At 39.4% G+C, this 16,571-nt stretch overlaps 2 protein-coding genes across 3 annotated transcripts in view; one reads left to right on the top strand and one right to left on the bottom strand.

Annotated features, from left to right (window-relative positions):
• Positions 1-16,571, top strand: part of ILDR1 (immunoglobulin like domain containing receptor 1) — a 74,240-nt gene that overhangs the window by 48,920 nt on the left and 8,749 nt on the right. The window lies entirely within an intron of this gene.
• The window catches only part of SLC15A2 (solute carrier family 15 member 2), a 39,973-nt gene continuing 36,553 nt past the window's right edge, over positions 13,152-16,571 (bottom strand). Inside the window, exons 21-23 of the mRNA XM_060150495.1 lie at positions 16,006-16,152; positions 15,329-15,433; positions 13,152-14,999 (exon numbers count right to left, since the gene is read on the bottom strand). Coding sequence (XP_060006478.1) covers positions 14,823-14,999; positions 15,329-15,433; positions 16,006-16,152 — 429 coding nt within the window. The 3' untranslated portion in view covers positions 13,152-14,822. The remainder of the gene's footprint in view (positions 15,000-15,328; positions 15,434-16,005; positions 16,153-16,571) is intronic.

Here is a 16,571-nt window from a genome sequence, read left to right on the forward strand (position 1 = left end):
ACCTATATAATCATTTTTAGCCTAACTGAAAGTCTTTTCCTCCATTTCTAGTGTGGTACCCTCATAATTCAGTTCCATGTTTATTCCTCTGGGGTTCTGCTGATAAACATTAGTGCAGTTTTGCAACTCTTTTACCATGCAGGCCTCTTGCTCCCAAATTTGACTGTGTAGTTGGCCCACATGCATTTTAGGATCTGCCTCTAGCTGTAGATGTGGAAGCAGTGAAGGAGAGCTGGGGAGTGTGTGAGGAAAGCTGGCACTCACTTGCCTGGTAATCACCTCAAGTAGGGTCATTACAGGGTCTTCAGGCAAGGCTGGCACCATCAATCAGGTGTAAAGCGGCTGCTTCTGGCAACAGAGGCTCAGTGGTGTTTGTAGCTAACAGATTCCTAGTCATCTGAATTCTTCTAGGTTGAGCATTCCAATTCCCTGTGTTCCTGATATCCTGTCCCCTTTTCTTTCTCACTTTTCCCTGGATGTCTGTCCTCTTGTCTCTTTTTGTTTTCCTTCCAAGCTGTGTGTCTTCATACTTAAGCTTTTCTCTTTTTGCTCATCTGTCCTCTCAGCTAACCACATTCTTTTACAGGATTCTAATCTCACCCCTGTGTAACTTCTGCTTACACAAAAGTTGCCATGCTGCCACCACCCCTGACCCCCCAAAACCCACACACCCTTCAGTTTGAGTGTCCTATTCCATTTGACTCTCTGAACCTTTGTCTCAATTCTAAATTCTTGAGAGACTCTGATGAGCCCTACTTGGGCCAATGTTCCACCTTGGTCCAATCTCCAAGGATGGCAGAGTTGCTTAATACCTAGGGCTTCCCCTCTTCTGGGTGTGGCTGGTGAGGTTCTCTAAGAGAGAGGTTTGGGCAGGGAGGATCCTGTGGAGAATGTAAAAGAAATATAAGATATGATCCTTGTCTTTAGGGAATTGAATATCATGGACGCAGAACCTGCTGTGCTTCATTAGTAGAATTCTGGCTCCTTTTTGAATTTCTATAATTGGATATTGCAGAGAATATAGATGAAGTTAGCCCAAGGCAGGTTTATACCAGTAAGTTCTAACTTACTGAAGATCTGAACTTTCTTTCCTAAAGATTAAAACTTAATGTAGTAGACTATAGTATTTATGGAGTACCTACTGTATCCCCAATGCTTTGCACATATTTTATTTTATTCTCTGAGAAACTCTATGGACAGTTATTATCACCCTTTACCCAAGTCTCAGAGATATTAAGAAACTTTGCAAAAGGACCCACAGTAGTAAATAAGAGATTCAAACTAGAGTTTGCTAGTTCAGAGTCCATGTTTCTTCTGGTAATAATACAAAGCTGTCTCTCTAACCAGAGCAATAAGAAACTTACCTTTAGTTAGAACTAAATCCACCTCTTCTAGAGGTCCTAGTGTCTCAGAAGGCACCAGAGCAATGCAGAAACCAGACATGTTAAAAGTGAATTGTGCTGGCTTTGTTTGTTATGGCATAGCCTAAGAAGGAGGCCACATGCCACTGCTCAAGCTACACGTTGCAACATGGTCTACGTCCCACCATACAGGACTCATAATTTCTCAGGGACCACACAAGACCTTACAGACCCTCCCTAGATGCCATACCAAGCATTAATCTCACCCTTACAAAGGCCTCCACTATAGTCTGTGGAAGAAAGGAAAGGACAAGAAAACAAAAAAAACATTATGTTTGGGTTTTTAGAAAGTAAACTCACAGGAATTCCTAGGTTTCCTTTTGTTTCCTATGTATCTCAGGCAGGGTGCTGGAGAAGCCTACAAACTGCAACCACTAACAGATGCAGCCAAAAGAGTCCTCCATAACTACTGTTCACCCAGCCAAGGAACCAGAAAAAGAGCAGGTTAGCAGAACAGAAAACACTGTTTGCAATACCAATACTACTCCATCCAAACACCAATGGAAAACTGTCTCCTCCACTGTAATGTCTGTGGGACTGAGCAGGGAGTTGAATTTTCATCCCTCAACCATTGCTACCATTCTGCTTCTCCCATCAGGGTGGTGTATGCAAGGTCAGTGATAGCAGGCAGTACTCCAGTTCCACCACTGGGGTAGTGTCAGCATGACTAAGCAAGGAGCTGAGCTTCCAACCCTTCACAACCCTTGAAGGTGGTGCTAGTCAGCACTCTTCTTCCTTCCTGCCCTTGTGTCAGCAGGGCCCAGGGGGTTGCTGAACTTCTTCCTCTACCAGGCAGCAACGAGATGGAATGAACTGGGACATATTGGTGGTCCACGTTCTCCACTCTCACCATTTTTCCATCCCTAGTTTAAGTGGAGCTCAGCAGAGAACTGAACTCACACACCCACCCACTAGCAATGAGATGGAAGGGGAAGTATGAGGTGGAGCTATGTGGCACTCTAAGCTCCCCCATGCTGTCAGTGGGGCCCAGCAGGGAGCTCAACTTTAAACCCAGCAGCAATGAGGTAGTGCCAGTTGGTATCATAGGACCCAGGGTTGTCACAGGACCCAGTGGGGAACTGAATATCCACCTCCACCTGACCTGAGCACTACTCTTAAACAGGGTGACTTCTGCCAGAAAAGAAAAAGATTGCATGTAGAATCTAACAACATAATAACCAAAATGTATGAGATACAACTGAAAATAATTCACCATTCTAAGCACCAGGACAATCACAACTTCAATGAGAAAAGGCAATTAGCAGATGCCAACAATGAGATGATTCAGATGTTGGAATTATCTGGCAAGCACTTTAAAACAGCAATCATAAAAATATTTAAACTACCAATTACAAACAGTCTTGAAACAAATGAAAAAATAGAGTCTCAGCAAAGAAATAAAGCTATAAAAAAGAATAAAAAAATTATAAAACTGAAAATTACAATAAATGAAATAAAACTCACTAGATGTGCTCAACAGTACACTACAGATGACAGAGTAAAGAATCAGTAAACTCAAAAACAGATTAATAGAAGCTATCCAGTCAACAACAGTAAATGAACAGAGCCTCAGCGGCATGTGGGACAATAACAAAAGATCTAATGTTTATGTCATGAGAGCCCCAGAAGCAGAGGACGAGAGTAGGGCTGAAAAAATATGCAAAGAAAGAGTCAAAGGCTGAAAAAATTTCAAATTTGATGAAAGATGTTAACTTACAGATTCAAGAAGATTAGAGAGAGAGACCTTCAAGACGGCAGATTAGTAAGATGTGGAGATCATCTTCCTCTCCACAAATACATCAGAAATACATCTACATGTGGAACAACTCCTACAGAACACCTACTGAATGCTAGCAGAATACCTCAGACTTTCCAAAAGGCAAGAAACTCCCCACGTACCTGGCCGTGTGGCTGACAGGGTCTTGGTGCTCCAGTGGGGTGTCAGACCTGTGCCTTTGAGGTGGGAGAGCCGAGTTAAGGACACTGGTCCACCAGAGACTTCCTGGCTCCGTGTAATATCAAACAGCGAAAGCTCTCCCAGAGATCTGCATCTCAATGATAAGACCCAGCTCCACTCAACAACCAGCAAGCTACAGTGCTGGACACCCTATGCCAAACAATTAGCAAGAAAGGAACACAACCCCACCCATTAGCAGAGAGGCTGCCTAAAATAATAAGGTCACAGACACCCCACAACACACCACCGGACGCAGTCCTGCCCACAACAAAGACAAGATCCAGCCTCATCCACCAGAACACAGGCACTAGTCCCCTCCACCAGGAATCCTACACGACACACTGAACCAACCCTACCCACTGGGGTCAGACACCAAAAACGGCGGGAACTACGAACCTGCAGCCTGCAAAAAGGAAACCCCAAACACAGTACGTTAAGCAAAATGAGAAGACAGAAAAACACACAGCAGATGAAGGAGCAAGGTAAAAACCCACCAGACCAAATAAATTAAGAGGAAATAGGCAGTCTACCTGAAAAATAATTCAGAGTAATGATAGTAAAGATGATCCAAAATCTTGGAAATAGAATGGAGAAAATACAAGAAACATTTAACAAGGATCTAGAAGAACTAAAGAGCAAACAAACAAACAATGATGAACAACACAATAAATGAAAAATAAAATAAAAATTCTCTAGAAGGAATCAATAGCAAAATAACTGTGGCAGAAGAACGGGTAAGTAACTTGCAGGATAAAATAGTGGAAATAACTACTGCAGAGCAGAATAAAGAAAAAAGAATTGAGGACAGTCTCAGAGACCTCTGGGACAACATTAAACACACCAACATTCAAATTATAGGGGTCCCAGAAGAAGAAGAGAAAAAGAAAGAGACTGAGAAAATATCTGAAGAGATTATAGTTGAAAAATTCCCTAATATGGGAAAGGAAATAGTTAAGCAAGTCCAGGAAGCAGAGTCCCATACAGGATAAATCAAAGGAGAAACACGCCAAGACACACATTAATCAAGCAATCAAAAATTAAAGACAAAGAAAAAATGTTAAAAGCAGCAAGGGAAAAACAACAAATAACATACAAGGGAATCCCCATAAGGTTAACAGCTGATCTTTCAGCAGAAACTCTGCAAGCCAGAGGGAGTGGCAAGACATATTTAAAGTGATGAAAGGGAAAAACCTACAACCAAGATTACTCTACCCAGCAAGAATCTCATTCAGATTCGATGGAGAAATTAAAACCTTTACAGAGAGCAAAAGCTAAGAAAATTCAGCACCACCAAACTAGCTTTACAACAAATGCTAAGGAACTTCTCTAGGCAAGAAACACAAGAGAAGGAAAAGACCTACAATAACAAACCCAAAACAATTAAGAAAATGGTAATAGGAACATACATATCCATAATTACCTTAAATGTAAATGGATTAAATGTTCCCACCAAAAGACACAGACTGGCTGAATGTATACAAAAACAAGACCTGTATATATGCTGTCTATGAGAGACCCACTTTAGACCTAGGGACACATGAAGATTGAAAGTGAGGGGATGGAAAAAGATATTCTATGCAAATGGAAATCAAAAGAAAGCTGGAATAGCAATTCTCATATCAGACAAAATAGACTTTAAAATAAAGACTGTTACAAGAGACAAAGAAGGAACTTCATAATGATCAAGGGATCAATCCAAGAAGAAGATAAAACAATTGTAAATATTTATGCATGCAACACAGGAGCACCTCAATACATAAGGCAAATGTTAACAGCCATAAAAGGGGAAATCGACAGTAACACAATCATAGTAGGGGACTTTAACACCCCACTTTCACCAATGGACAGATCATCCAAAATGAAATAAGGAAACAAAAGCTTTAAATGATACATTAAACAAGATGGACTTAATTGATATTTATAGAACATTCCATCCCAAAAAAACAGAATACACATTTTTCTCAAGTGCTCATGGAACATTCTCCAGGATAGATCCTGTCTTGAGTCACAAATCAAATCTTGGTAAATTTAAGAAAATTGAAATCGTATCAAGTATCTTTTCTGACCACAATGCTGTGAGACTAGATATCAATTACAGGAAAAAATTTGTAAAATCTATAAACACATGGAGGCTAAATAATACACTACTTAATAACCAAGAGATCACTGAAAAAATCAAAAAGGGAATCAAAAAATACCTAGAAACAAATGACAATGAAAACACAACAACCCAAAACCTGTGGGATGCAGCAAAAGCAGTTCTAAGAGGGAAGTTTATAGCAATACAATCCTACTTCAAGAAACAAGAAACATCTCAAATAAACAACCTAACCTTACACCTAAAGCAATTAGAGAAAGAAGAACAAAAAATCCCCATAGTTAGCAGAAGGAAAAAAATCATAAAGATCAGATCAGAAATAAATGAAAAAGAAATGAAGGAAACAATAGCAAAGATCAATAAAACTAAAATCTGGTTCTTTGAGAAGATAAACAATATTGACCAACCAGTAGCCAGACTCATCAAGAAAAAAAGGAAGAAGACTCAAATCAACAGAATTAGAAATGAAAACGGAGTAGTAACAACTGACACTGCAGAAATACAAAGGATCATGAGAGATTACTACAAGCAACTATATGCCAATAAAATGGACAACCTGGAAGAAATGGACAAATTCTTAGAAAAGCACAACCGACTGAGACTGAACCAGAAAGACATAGAAAATATAAACAGACCAATCACAAGCACTGAAATTGAGACTGTGATTAAAATCTTCCAACAAACAAAAGCCCAGGACCAGATGGCTTCAGAAGTGAATTCTATCAAACATTTAGAGAAGAGCTAACACCTATCCTTCTCAAACTCTTCCAAAATAGAGCAGAGGGAGGAACACTCCCAAACTCATTCTACGAGGCCACCATCACCCTGATACCAAAACCAGACAAAGAAAGAAAGCTACAGGCCAATATCACTGATGAACATAGATGCAAAAATCCTCAACAAAATACTAGCAAACAGAATCCAACAGCACATTAAAAGGATCATACACCATGATCAAGTGGGGTTGATCCCAGGAATGCAAGGATTCTTCAATATACTCAAATCAATCAATGTGATAAACCATAATAACAAATTGAAGGAGAAAAACCATATGATCATCTCAATAGATGCAGAAAAAGCTTTTGACAAAATTCAACACCCATTTATGATAAAAACCCTCCAGAAAGTAGGCATAGAGGAAACTTACCTCAACATAATAAAGGCCATATATGACAAACCCATAGCCAACATCGTTCTCAATGGTGAAAAACTGAAACCATTTCCTCTAAGATCAGGAACAAGACAAGGATGTCCACTCTCACCACTCTTATTCAACATAGTTTTGGAAGTTTTAGCCACAGCAATCAGAGAAGAAAAAAAAATAAAAGGAATCCAAATTGGAAAAGAAGTAAAACTGTCACTGTTTGCAGATGACATGAGACTGTACATAGAGAAGCCTAAAAATGCTATCAGAAAACTACTAGAGCTAATCAATGAATTTAGTAAAGTAGCAGGATACAAAATTAATGCGTAGAAAGCTCTTGCATTCCTATACCCTAACGATGAAAATTCTGAAAGAGAAAATAAGGAAACACTCACATTTACCATTACAACAAAAAGAATAAAATACCTAGGAATAAACCTACCTAAGGAGACAAAAGTCCTGTATGTAGAAAACTATAAGACACTGATGAAAGAAATTAAAGATACAAACAGATGGAGAGATATACCATATTCTTGGATTGGAAGAATCAACATTGTGAAAATGACGCTACTACCCAAAGCTATCTACAGATTCAATGCAATCCCTATCAAACTACCAATGTCATTTTTCACAGAACTAGAACAAAAAATTTCAGAATTTGTATGGAAACACAAAAGACCCCGAATAGCAAAAGCAATCTTGAGAAAGAAAAACGGAGCTAGAGGAATCAGGCTCCCTGACTTCAGACTATAGTACAAAGCTACAGTAATCAAGACAATATGGCACTGGCACATAAACAGAAATATAGATCAATGGAACAGGATAGAAAGCCCAGAGGTAAACCCACACACATATGGTCACCTTATTTTTGATAAAGGAGGCAAGAATATACAATGGAGAAAAGACAGTCTCTTCAATAAGTGGTGCTGGGAAAACTGGAAAGCTACATGTAAAAGAATGAAATCAGAACACTCCTTAACTCCATAAACAAAAATAAACTCAAAATGGATTAAAGACCTAAATGTAAGGCCAGACACTATAAAACTCTTAGAGGAAAACATAGGCAGAACATTCTGTGACATAAATCACAGCAAGATCCTTTTGGACCCAGCTCCTAGAAAAATGGAAGTAAAAAGAAAAATAGGGCTTCCCTGGTGGTGCAGTGGTTGAGAGTCCACCTGCCGATGCAGGGGACATGGGTTTGTGCCCCAGTCCGGGAAGATCCCACATGCCACGGAGCAGCTGGGCCCGTGAGCCATGGCCACTGTGCGTCCGGAGCCTGTGCTCCACAACGGGAGAGGCCACAACGGTGAGAGGCCTGTGTACTGCAAAACAAACAAACAAATGGGAGTGATGAAACAAATGAAACTTAAAAGCTTTTGCACAGCAAAGGAAACCATAAACAAGACGAAAAGACAACCCTCAGAATGGGAGAAAATATTTGCAAATGAAGCAACTGACAAAGGATTAATCTCTAAAATTTACAAGCAGCTCATGCAGCTCAATATCAAAAAAGCAAACAACCCAATACAAAAATGGGCAGAAGACCTAAACAGACATTTCTCCAAAGAAGACATGCAGATGGCCAAGAGGCACATGAAAGGATGCTCAACATCACTAATCATTAGAGAAATGCAAATCAAAACTACAATGAGGTATCACCTCACACCAGTCAGAATGGCCATCATTTAAAAATCTACAAACAATAAATGCTGGAGAGCGTGTGGAGAGAAGGGAACCCTCCTGCACTGTTTTGGGAATGTAAATTGACACAGCCACTATGGAGAACAGTATGGAGGTTCCTTAAAAAACTAAAAATAGAACTACCATATGACCCAGCAATCCCATTACTGGGCATATACCCTGAGAATACCATAATTCAAAAAAAGAGTCATGTACCACAATGTTCGTTGCAGCTCTATTTACAATAGCCAGGACATGGAAGCAAACTAAGTGTCCATCGACAGATGAATGGATTAAGAAGATGTGGCACATATATACAATGGAATGTTACTCAGCCATAAAAAGAAATGAAATTGAGTTATTTGTAGTGAGGTAAGTGGACCTAGAGACTTTGAAATAAGTCAGAAAGAGAAAAATAAATATGATATGTTAACACATATATATGGAATCTAAAAAAAAAAAGTTTCTGAAGAACCCAGTGGCAGGACAGGAATAAAGATGCAGACATAGAGAATGGACTTGAGGACACGGGGAGGGGGAAGGGTAAGCTGGGATGAAGTGAGAGAGTGGCATGGACTTACATATACTAACAAATGTAAAATAGATAGCTAGTGGGAAGCAACCACATAGCACAGGGAGATCAGCTCCGTGCTTTGTGCCCTCGTAGAGGGGTGGGATAGTGAGGATGGGAGGGAGATGCAAGAGGGAGGAGATATGGGGATATATGTATATGTATAGCTGATCCGTTTTGTTATAAAACAGAAACTAACACACCATTGTAAAGCAATTATACTCCAATAAAGATGTTAAAAGAAAAAAAAAGAAAAAATGTGTTGAATGGATAAAGCAATGAATAAATGAACAGATGCAAATAAAGACCAGCTCAATGTGGGAAAAGATTTAAAAAAAAAGAGTAGCACCTGCTCGCCTCAACTAGAGAAAGCCCGTGCGCAGCAACAAGACCCAACACACCCAAAAATAAATAAATAAAATAAACTTATTAAAAAAAACTATTAAAAAAACCCTACTATTATCCTAAATGTGTATATTATAAAAAAGAAAAATAAATGATCCAAGTATCTATACACTATTATCCTAAATGTGTATATTATTAAAAAAAATAATAAATGACCCAAGTATCTATATCAAGAAGTTAGAAAGAGCAAAGCAAATTAAACCCAAAGAAAGTAAAAGGAATGACATTTAAAAAAGAACGATTCAAGGTTGGGAAGGCTCAGTACGGTAAAGATGCCAACTCTCCCCAGACTGACCTATAGATGTGATAAAATCCCAATTAGGATCTCATCAGATCTCTGTGTGTGTGTGTGGGGGGGTGCAACTTGACAAGGGCCAGTGGCAGGATGAGACTAGTTAGGTAGGTAGGGACAAGGTCAGATGGCCTTGTTGAGGAGTTAGAAGTTAAGACTGAATAGGGAGCAATGAAGTGCTTTTAAGCAATAAAGCAATATGAATTACATTGTAAGAAAGATCATATTGCTAGTAATGTAGGAAAAATTGGAGGCCGAAAAGTAAACTTAAAAGGTTGTTGTAGGGCTTCCCTGGTGGCGCAGTGGTTGAGAGTCTGCCTGCCGATGCAGGGGACACGGGTTCGTGCCCCGATCCGGGAAGATCCCTCATGCTGCGGAGCGGCTGGGCCCGTGAGCCATGGCCGCTGAGCCTGCGTGTCCGGAGCCTGTGCTCCACAACGGGAGAGGCCACAACTGTTGAGAGGCCCGCGTACAGTAAAAAAAAAAAAAAAAAAGTCTGTTGTAATAATCTACAGATATGATGGTGGCTTTAACTGGTAGAGTAGCAGTGGGAAAGGAGAGAAGTGGACAGATTCGAAGCCTACTAAGTAAGTAGGATCTCCAAGACTTGTTGATCAACTGAGTATGTGTGAAGTGGCAGAGGGAGGAATCATGGAAAATGCCTAAGTTCCTAATTTGGAAAATGGGTAAATGATGTTGAATTTGGAACTACATAATCAGTCTTGTGACTTTTTCCTCCACTCCCAGGCAATCCAAAAATAGGAATAGAAATAATGGATATATGTGCCTAGTGGTAGAAGAGATTGGCAAAGACGTTGGAAGGTGAAGAAGGCCAAAAATTCTGAGGTGGTAGCAAATGCATAATTAAAATGTGGAGCTATAATAATTGACCATAATGTCCAAGCTAGTTTCATGGCCAGACTAGCACACAGTATGAGAAAACTGAGATGTGTCAATTGGAGGTTAAAATGAAGATGAACAATGAGTTCAATAGAGAGGGGGAGGAAAAGTTGTAGAAGGATAGAAGGTCTCAAAATTGGAGATTTTGGAGGTAGAGTCTTTCAAGGTATGTTTAAGTTTAAGATATAGTTGAGTTTGAGAATGACTGAGTTACCCTAGATAAAGTAAAATGGAGATCACTGGCATTAAAAAGGAGACAAAGAATTGGTGTTAATGTTTATGTCTATGGATGTGGAAGACTCCAACATATTGTTATATACTTCTCCAGCCTTATCTCCCACTACTACTCTGCACACACTCTACTCCACACAAATCAGGCTACTCATCATTTTCCCAGTGTTTTGTATTCCTGCCTCTTCACCTTTGCTTGTGAGGGACTCTCTACCTGTAATGCTGTCTTGTCCCTTGCTTCCATGTCCAAATTCTAGTCACCTTCAAGGTCAAGCCTAATACACTATCTACTCCATGAATCCTTCCCTAATTACCATGGCCAGAAGTAATCTCTCCTTCTTATGAATTTTCGTAACATTTTGTAATTTCCTTGGTATAGGTGACATTCTGTCTTCAGTAAACAGGATTGAAATAATGCATGTGAAAAGTAAAATGCTAGACAAATGAAAATTATTACACTAATTTTTATTTACATGATAGTTATTTAGGTACATGCCTTATCTTCCTACTGAAAACTCCTTAAGAGTAGGGACTCTATTTATTCCACTTTATTTCTCCCACAGCTTCTGACATAATGTCTCTCAGGTTAAAAAAAAAAAAGTTCCATTAAATTGAATTAAACCATGGAGGCAAAAGAATTCAGGTAAACTTACATGGAAATTACCAGAACCCAGGTTTCCTAAGAGGAACATGTGCTTCCTTTAGGTCAAAGATTTTTTTTTTCATTTTAGTTTCATCTAATTGTAATAAACAATGTATAATTAAATCACATTCTCCTGGTTTTCCTCTTACTTCATAAATCACTCATTCTCATCACCTGTTCTGGATCCTCCTCTTCTAGATCTCTAATGTTGGGAAACCCCAGGACTACACCTTGAACCTCTTCTCTGTATACGTTTACTTCCTAGGATATCTGCTCCAGTGTCACGCCTTTAAATACCGTTTATATGCTGATGACTCTCAAGTTTATATATCCAGCTCCAGGCTCTTAACTGAACTTCAGACTCATAAAACTGCCAGCTCAACATCTCCAACTGGATACCTTATTGGCATCTGAAGTTCAACATGCACAAAACTCTTAGTTACTTTACACCCCAAATCTATTCTTGCCCTAGTCTTCCCTACTCTCAGAAAATTGCACCATCATTCATCCTCATAACTCGAGCCTTCAAATCTAAGAGTCAGCACTGATTTCTTTCTTTCAAATCATATATGCAAACCATATTCAATTCATGTCAGTCCTACCTTAAAGATAATTTAATTTATTCCAAGTCAAGCCATTTTTCCCCACCTCCACTGCTACCACCTTGGCCAAATAACAATCATGTTTTACCTGGACTATTATAAATATCTACTAATTGGACTCCTTGCTTCCATTCCTTCCTGCTTACAGACAATTCTCTACTTAGCAGCCAAATTGATCTTAGAGAATGTCAGATTATGTCATCCCCATGTTCTAAACCTCCAACGGTTTCACATCTCACTTAGAATAACATCAAAATGTTTTATCATGGCCACAGGCCCCACATAATCTGGTCCCTAGCTTCCTGGGACTGCATCCTCTACCTCTTTACACCTTACTCACTCCAGTCCTGTCATACTGTCCTTCTTGCTTTTCCTCAGATTTCCATTACTTCCTCAAGCCCTGTGTACTCTCTAAGATCTTGACAGCTAGTCAAGATAAGTGAGGTAACCTTGCACACAGGTATAGCAGATTACTCATCTTTGTTTTTCCAACACCTAACTCAATGAATGGCATATAGTGAAACTCAAAGATGTATTTGAATAAAAAAATAACTCTCTTAAAAAATTTTGAGGTTTTAACCAGCCATGTGATTAAAATGTAAGCCTACATTGTGATGCAGTTGCCAAAAACATCTAATGTTACCTAAGGCTACATTAACAGAAGTGTATTGTTTGGAGAAAAGCAGGTTGTAGTTCTTCTGGTCCAACCAATTCTGGAATGTCGTACATATTTGGCTTCAGATATCACATATTAAGAGGGATTCTGACCCACTGTTACATTTCAGGGAAAGGATATTTTTCAGAAGTGGAAAAACAGTTGTGAAAGGACTGGACTACGCCCTGTGAAGAGCCATGAAAAAAAACTGAGAATCTTTAGCTTGATGAATACTTACTTGATGACTGGGGAGGCGACATGAAAATTCTCTCCAAATAGCAGAAATTCTGCTGCATAAAAGAGAGGTTTATGCTTATTCTTGTTAACCATAAAGGAAAGAACCAATGGTAGGAGGTTCCAAAGAGAAAGCTTTCAGTTCAACATAAGGAAGAATTTCCTGCCAGCTTTTCCCAAGTCAGTGTTCTGCAGAACACTATACCATGTGAAACTAAACAAAGTGTCTTGTGTCTTTACTGAAGGATATCTCAGAATCCTTAATATGCAAATGTTAAGAAGAAGATATATATGCTTCATTTCCAAAAGTTATTTATCCATAAAAACTTTTATTCACAGAGCACTGTTACTATCTCTTGAAACAATAGTTCATAGAACAGATTGAGTTAAAGCTGCTCAAAAATGAACAGAGAATCTTCTGAAGAAGCACAGTCAGGTTCACATTAAGATATCTGTGGAAACTGGATGATGTTGCTGTCACTTCGGTACTTCGGAAAACTTGGTAACTAAGACTAGAGTATTAAAGCTTGGGAAACTTAAGCAACTTTCCTTGTTACGTTTATAACGTGAGACTGACTCAACACAGTTCTAGATGAGAATAATGGAGCAAAACCAATGGAAATGAGGCTCTCTAGGACAACTGTTCTGAACTTTTCCCCCAGCAATACACTGCAGAGTCATGATATTCCCATGTCTGTCCACTGATTCATTCATTGTGTGCAAGGTAATATTTCTCAACTTCTTTCGCCAACACAGCAACAAACAAAAACCTGTCATGTTCTACCACTCCTTCCCTCAACCCCCACATTTTGTTAGAATCCTGATATGGGACCATGTCCCCCATGGAGCACTGCCATTTTAGAAGCTCAAACCTAGAGTATTAATATAACTTTTTTTTTTTAATAAACAGGAAAATCTAGGCCTAAATGAAGAAATGGCATTTAAAAATTTTGGGAAAAGTAAAACAGGAAAAATTATCAAAACAGATCCACTACTTTGAGGCCGAAGGAAGTACTAATAAAAAAGGAAGTTATGTTCATAAAAATACTGTTGTTATTAAATACTTGTTGCAATAAGCAAGATGATGTAATAATAAGACAAAGCTGGCCCAACAACATTGAAAAGGTAGGGGTGGAAAATTATAATTAGTGTCTACACAGCTGTCCACAGGAGGGCGTACTCTAGGGCTGAAACATTGTAGTCCCTAAGAAGAATGTACACTGTAGAAGAAATGGCTCATCAGGACTTCTGCAATTTATACTTGTTCTCTTTTCCAGAGCCATGTTTACTATCTTTAATTTGGTTTCCAAATATCTATCAGTACTGAGAAAGGGGATTTGGGTTAGTGGATAAAATACTGTAATTATCAGAAAGATATATCTTCTCCTATGTGTTAATAAAATGTCATTTTGTTTCCTACTATCTGTACTGAAAAATTAACTACGGTCTTATCAAATCTGGATACCTGAGAAGCCAGGCCCTGGACCAGATCACACCAGACATACCAATTCTTGAGGTCCTTGTACACAGTACAATTACACTGCTAATGAAGAAACTTGAAATACCATTTCTCTGTTATTCTGCAATTTTGCCTCTAAATCAGCACTTCAAAAAGTGGGGTCATCAGTTCTAAATGGTAGGTAAAACAATTCCTACATAACTTTGATAACCACAGAGACTAACCTCAATTTTACATTTGTGTTTTTCATGGCCATTTGGAGGTAGCAGGCCAGCTTCAGCAACACTACACAAGGTTTACCGAGTTCACTGAGAGATGGGAAGACATAGAGTCTCAGGGGACTTGCTATAATGTACTGAAAAACCCAGTCCTAGAACTGCCTCTATCATGGGAGAAAAATAGAGGAGATTAGCTCAGATATGACACTACTTCTCTCTTCTAACCAAGTCGGAGTAAGAAATGCTTAAAGATGGTGATCGCCAAGATCAGAGTCAGGAATTGGGGTCTGGGCAGAGTCCAGGGAGTCATTAGAGCTTTGTCTTCTTGGTCTCCAGGTTGATCATGTTTCCTTGGATTTGGGGAATCTGCTTATCTGCTGACCCCTGAATATCCTCTAGCTTTATAGGAACATAGTAGTGGCCCATGATGGAGAAGATCAGGCAGACCACCAGCAGGAGGCAGGAAAACAAAATGAATTCGGCCCACTGCAGGAAGAAATACATATAAGAGAAGAATATGGAGAACCTGAAACTAAAGGGATCTTTACAGGATGAGGACTGGGGAGCAGATTTACCCAGGGTCACCTGTTTAGGAAGAGCTTTGGCAGAAGACAGGGCTCACTGGCCTCTCCTTGCATGGGCCTATGGTAGTCATTATTGCCACTTACATGTCTACTTTTCTGGCAAAGTCTGTGGGTATCTAATCCATCTCAAGTCAGAAGGCTGAGTGGGGAATGTGGGAGACAGAGGGGAGGGGGAAGAGAGAGCAGAGGAAGTTGGATAGACACGTGCTCCTGCTTCCCTTAGGTCCATACCTGTACCAGGCTGCTGAACTGTGCCACAATAAGCACGATGATGTTCCCAACTGCAACTGTCAACAACCAGGCTGCCTGGAGTACAGACTTCATGCTAGAGGGAGCCTAGAGAGGACACAAATTTGTTAGTAAACAAACTCCCTACACCACCCTCATGCCCCATGCATCTAACCAGAAAACTTCTCCCACAAAATCTTCCCCTACTAAGTTCAGCTATCACATTGATTCAGGGGATGGTCATAATGTTCAGAGTAACAATAAGATGGAGCTCTTAACTGAATATTTTAATTCATTATATCATAATCTTCATTACAACCCTAAGGGATAAGTTCTATTACTATTATTTTATACATAAAGAAAAATAGCATTAGAGAGATACACTTGCTCAAGGTTACACATTAGGTGTGCAGCCAAAATCTGAATGTGGGCAGTTTGATTCCGTAGCCCTTATTCTTAGTATTTAAGTATCCTTTTCTGGATTCCAAACAGCATAGGGATGCAGCCTGCCATTACCCTAGGAGTCAAGTTGATACTCTGTTCAGGACCATAAGGAATCTAAGGCCAAAAAATATGGAGGCCTTGGCCAGGGTCACATACCTAATTAAGGTAGTGCCAGGATTAAAACTCCACCCTCTGAGCAACAGCTCCACCTCCACCTTCCACTTGCAAAAACCTACCTGAGAATAAGAAAACTCAAGTCCTGTGACAGAGAACATGACCTCCCCAGCTGTAACAAGGGCATATTGTGGTAGCTGCCATGCGATGGACATTTTGTTGGCTGGGATATATTCCATCTTCCAGGCCTGAGGACCCTGACTGGTGCTCTTAGTGAGGGAAAGAAGAAATGGGCTTGTCAGGAGTCTCAAGTAAACATTCCTGGCCTAAAACATTTTATGGTCTTATATCCGTCCCCTCATTGTATTTTCATCCTTGTGCTACCAAGCAATTTCTACACAATTTCAGTTTTTTGAAATTCCTTTCAGTAACACTGAACTCACTTGCCTGACTTCAGTCAATCAAATACCATTACTGCAGAGCCCTTAAATGGTAGACTATTTTGATACTGTACTTTAGATTCCCACCATTTTGACCTACTGGGTATTTTGATCCTGGCCAACATTTTAAATGTAAAATGGCATCTGAATTATACAAACACAATGAGTTTTCAGAAAAGCATGTACTTAAGAAAAGTTTAACTCCTTGTTAAATTTTCTATGTAAATACAGTTAAACTATTTCTAACA

Source organism: Lagenorhynchus albirostris, chromosome 5, assembly GCF_949774975.1.
Source record: "Lagenorhynchus albirostris chromosome 5, mLagAlb1.1, whole genome shotgun sequence".
Taxonomy (NCBI): Eukaryota; Metazoa; Chordata; class Mammalia; order Artiodactyla; family Delphinidae; genus Lagenorhynchus; species Lagenorhynchus albirostris.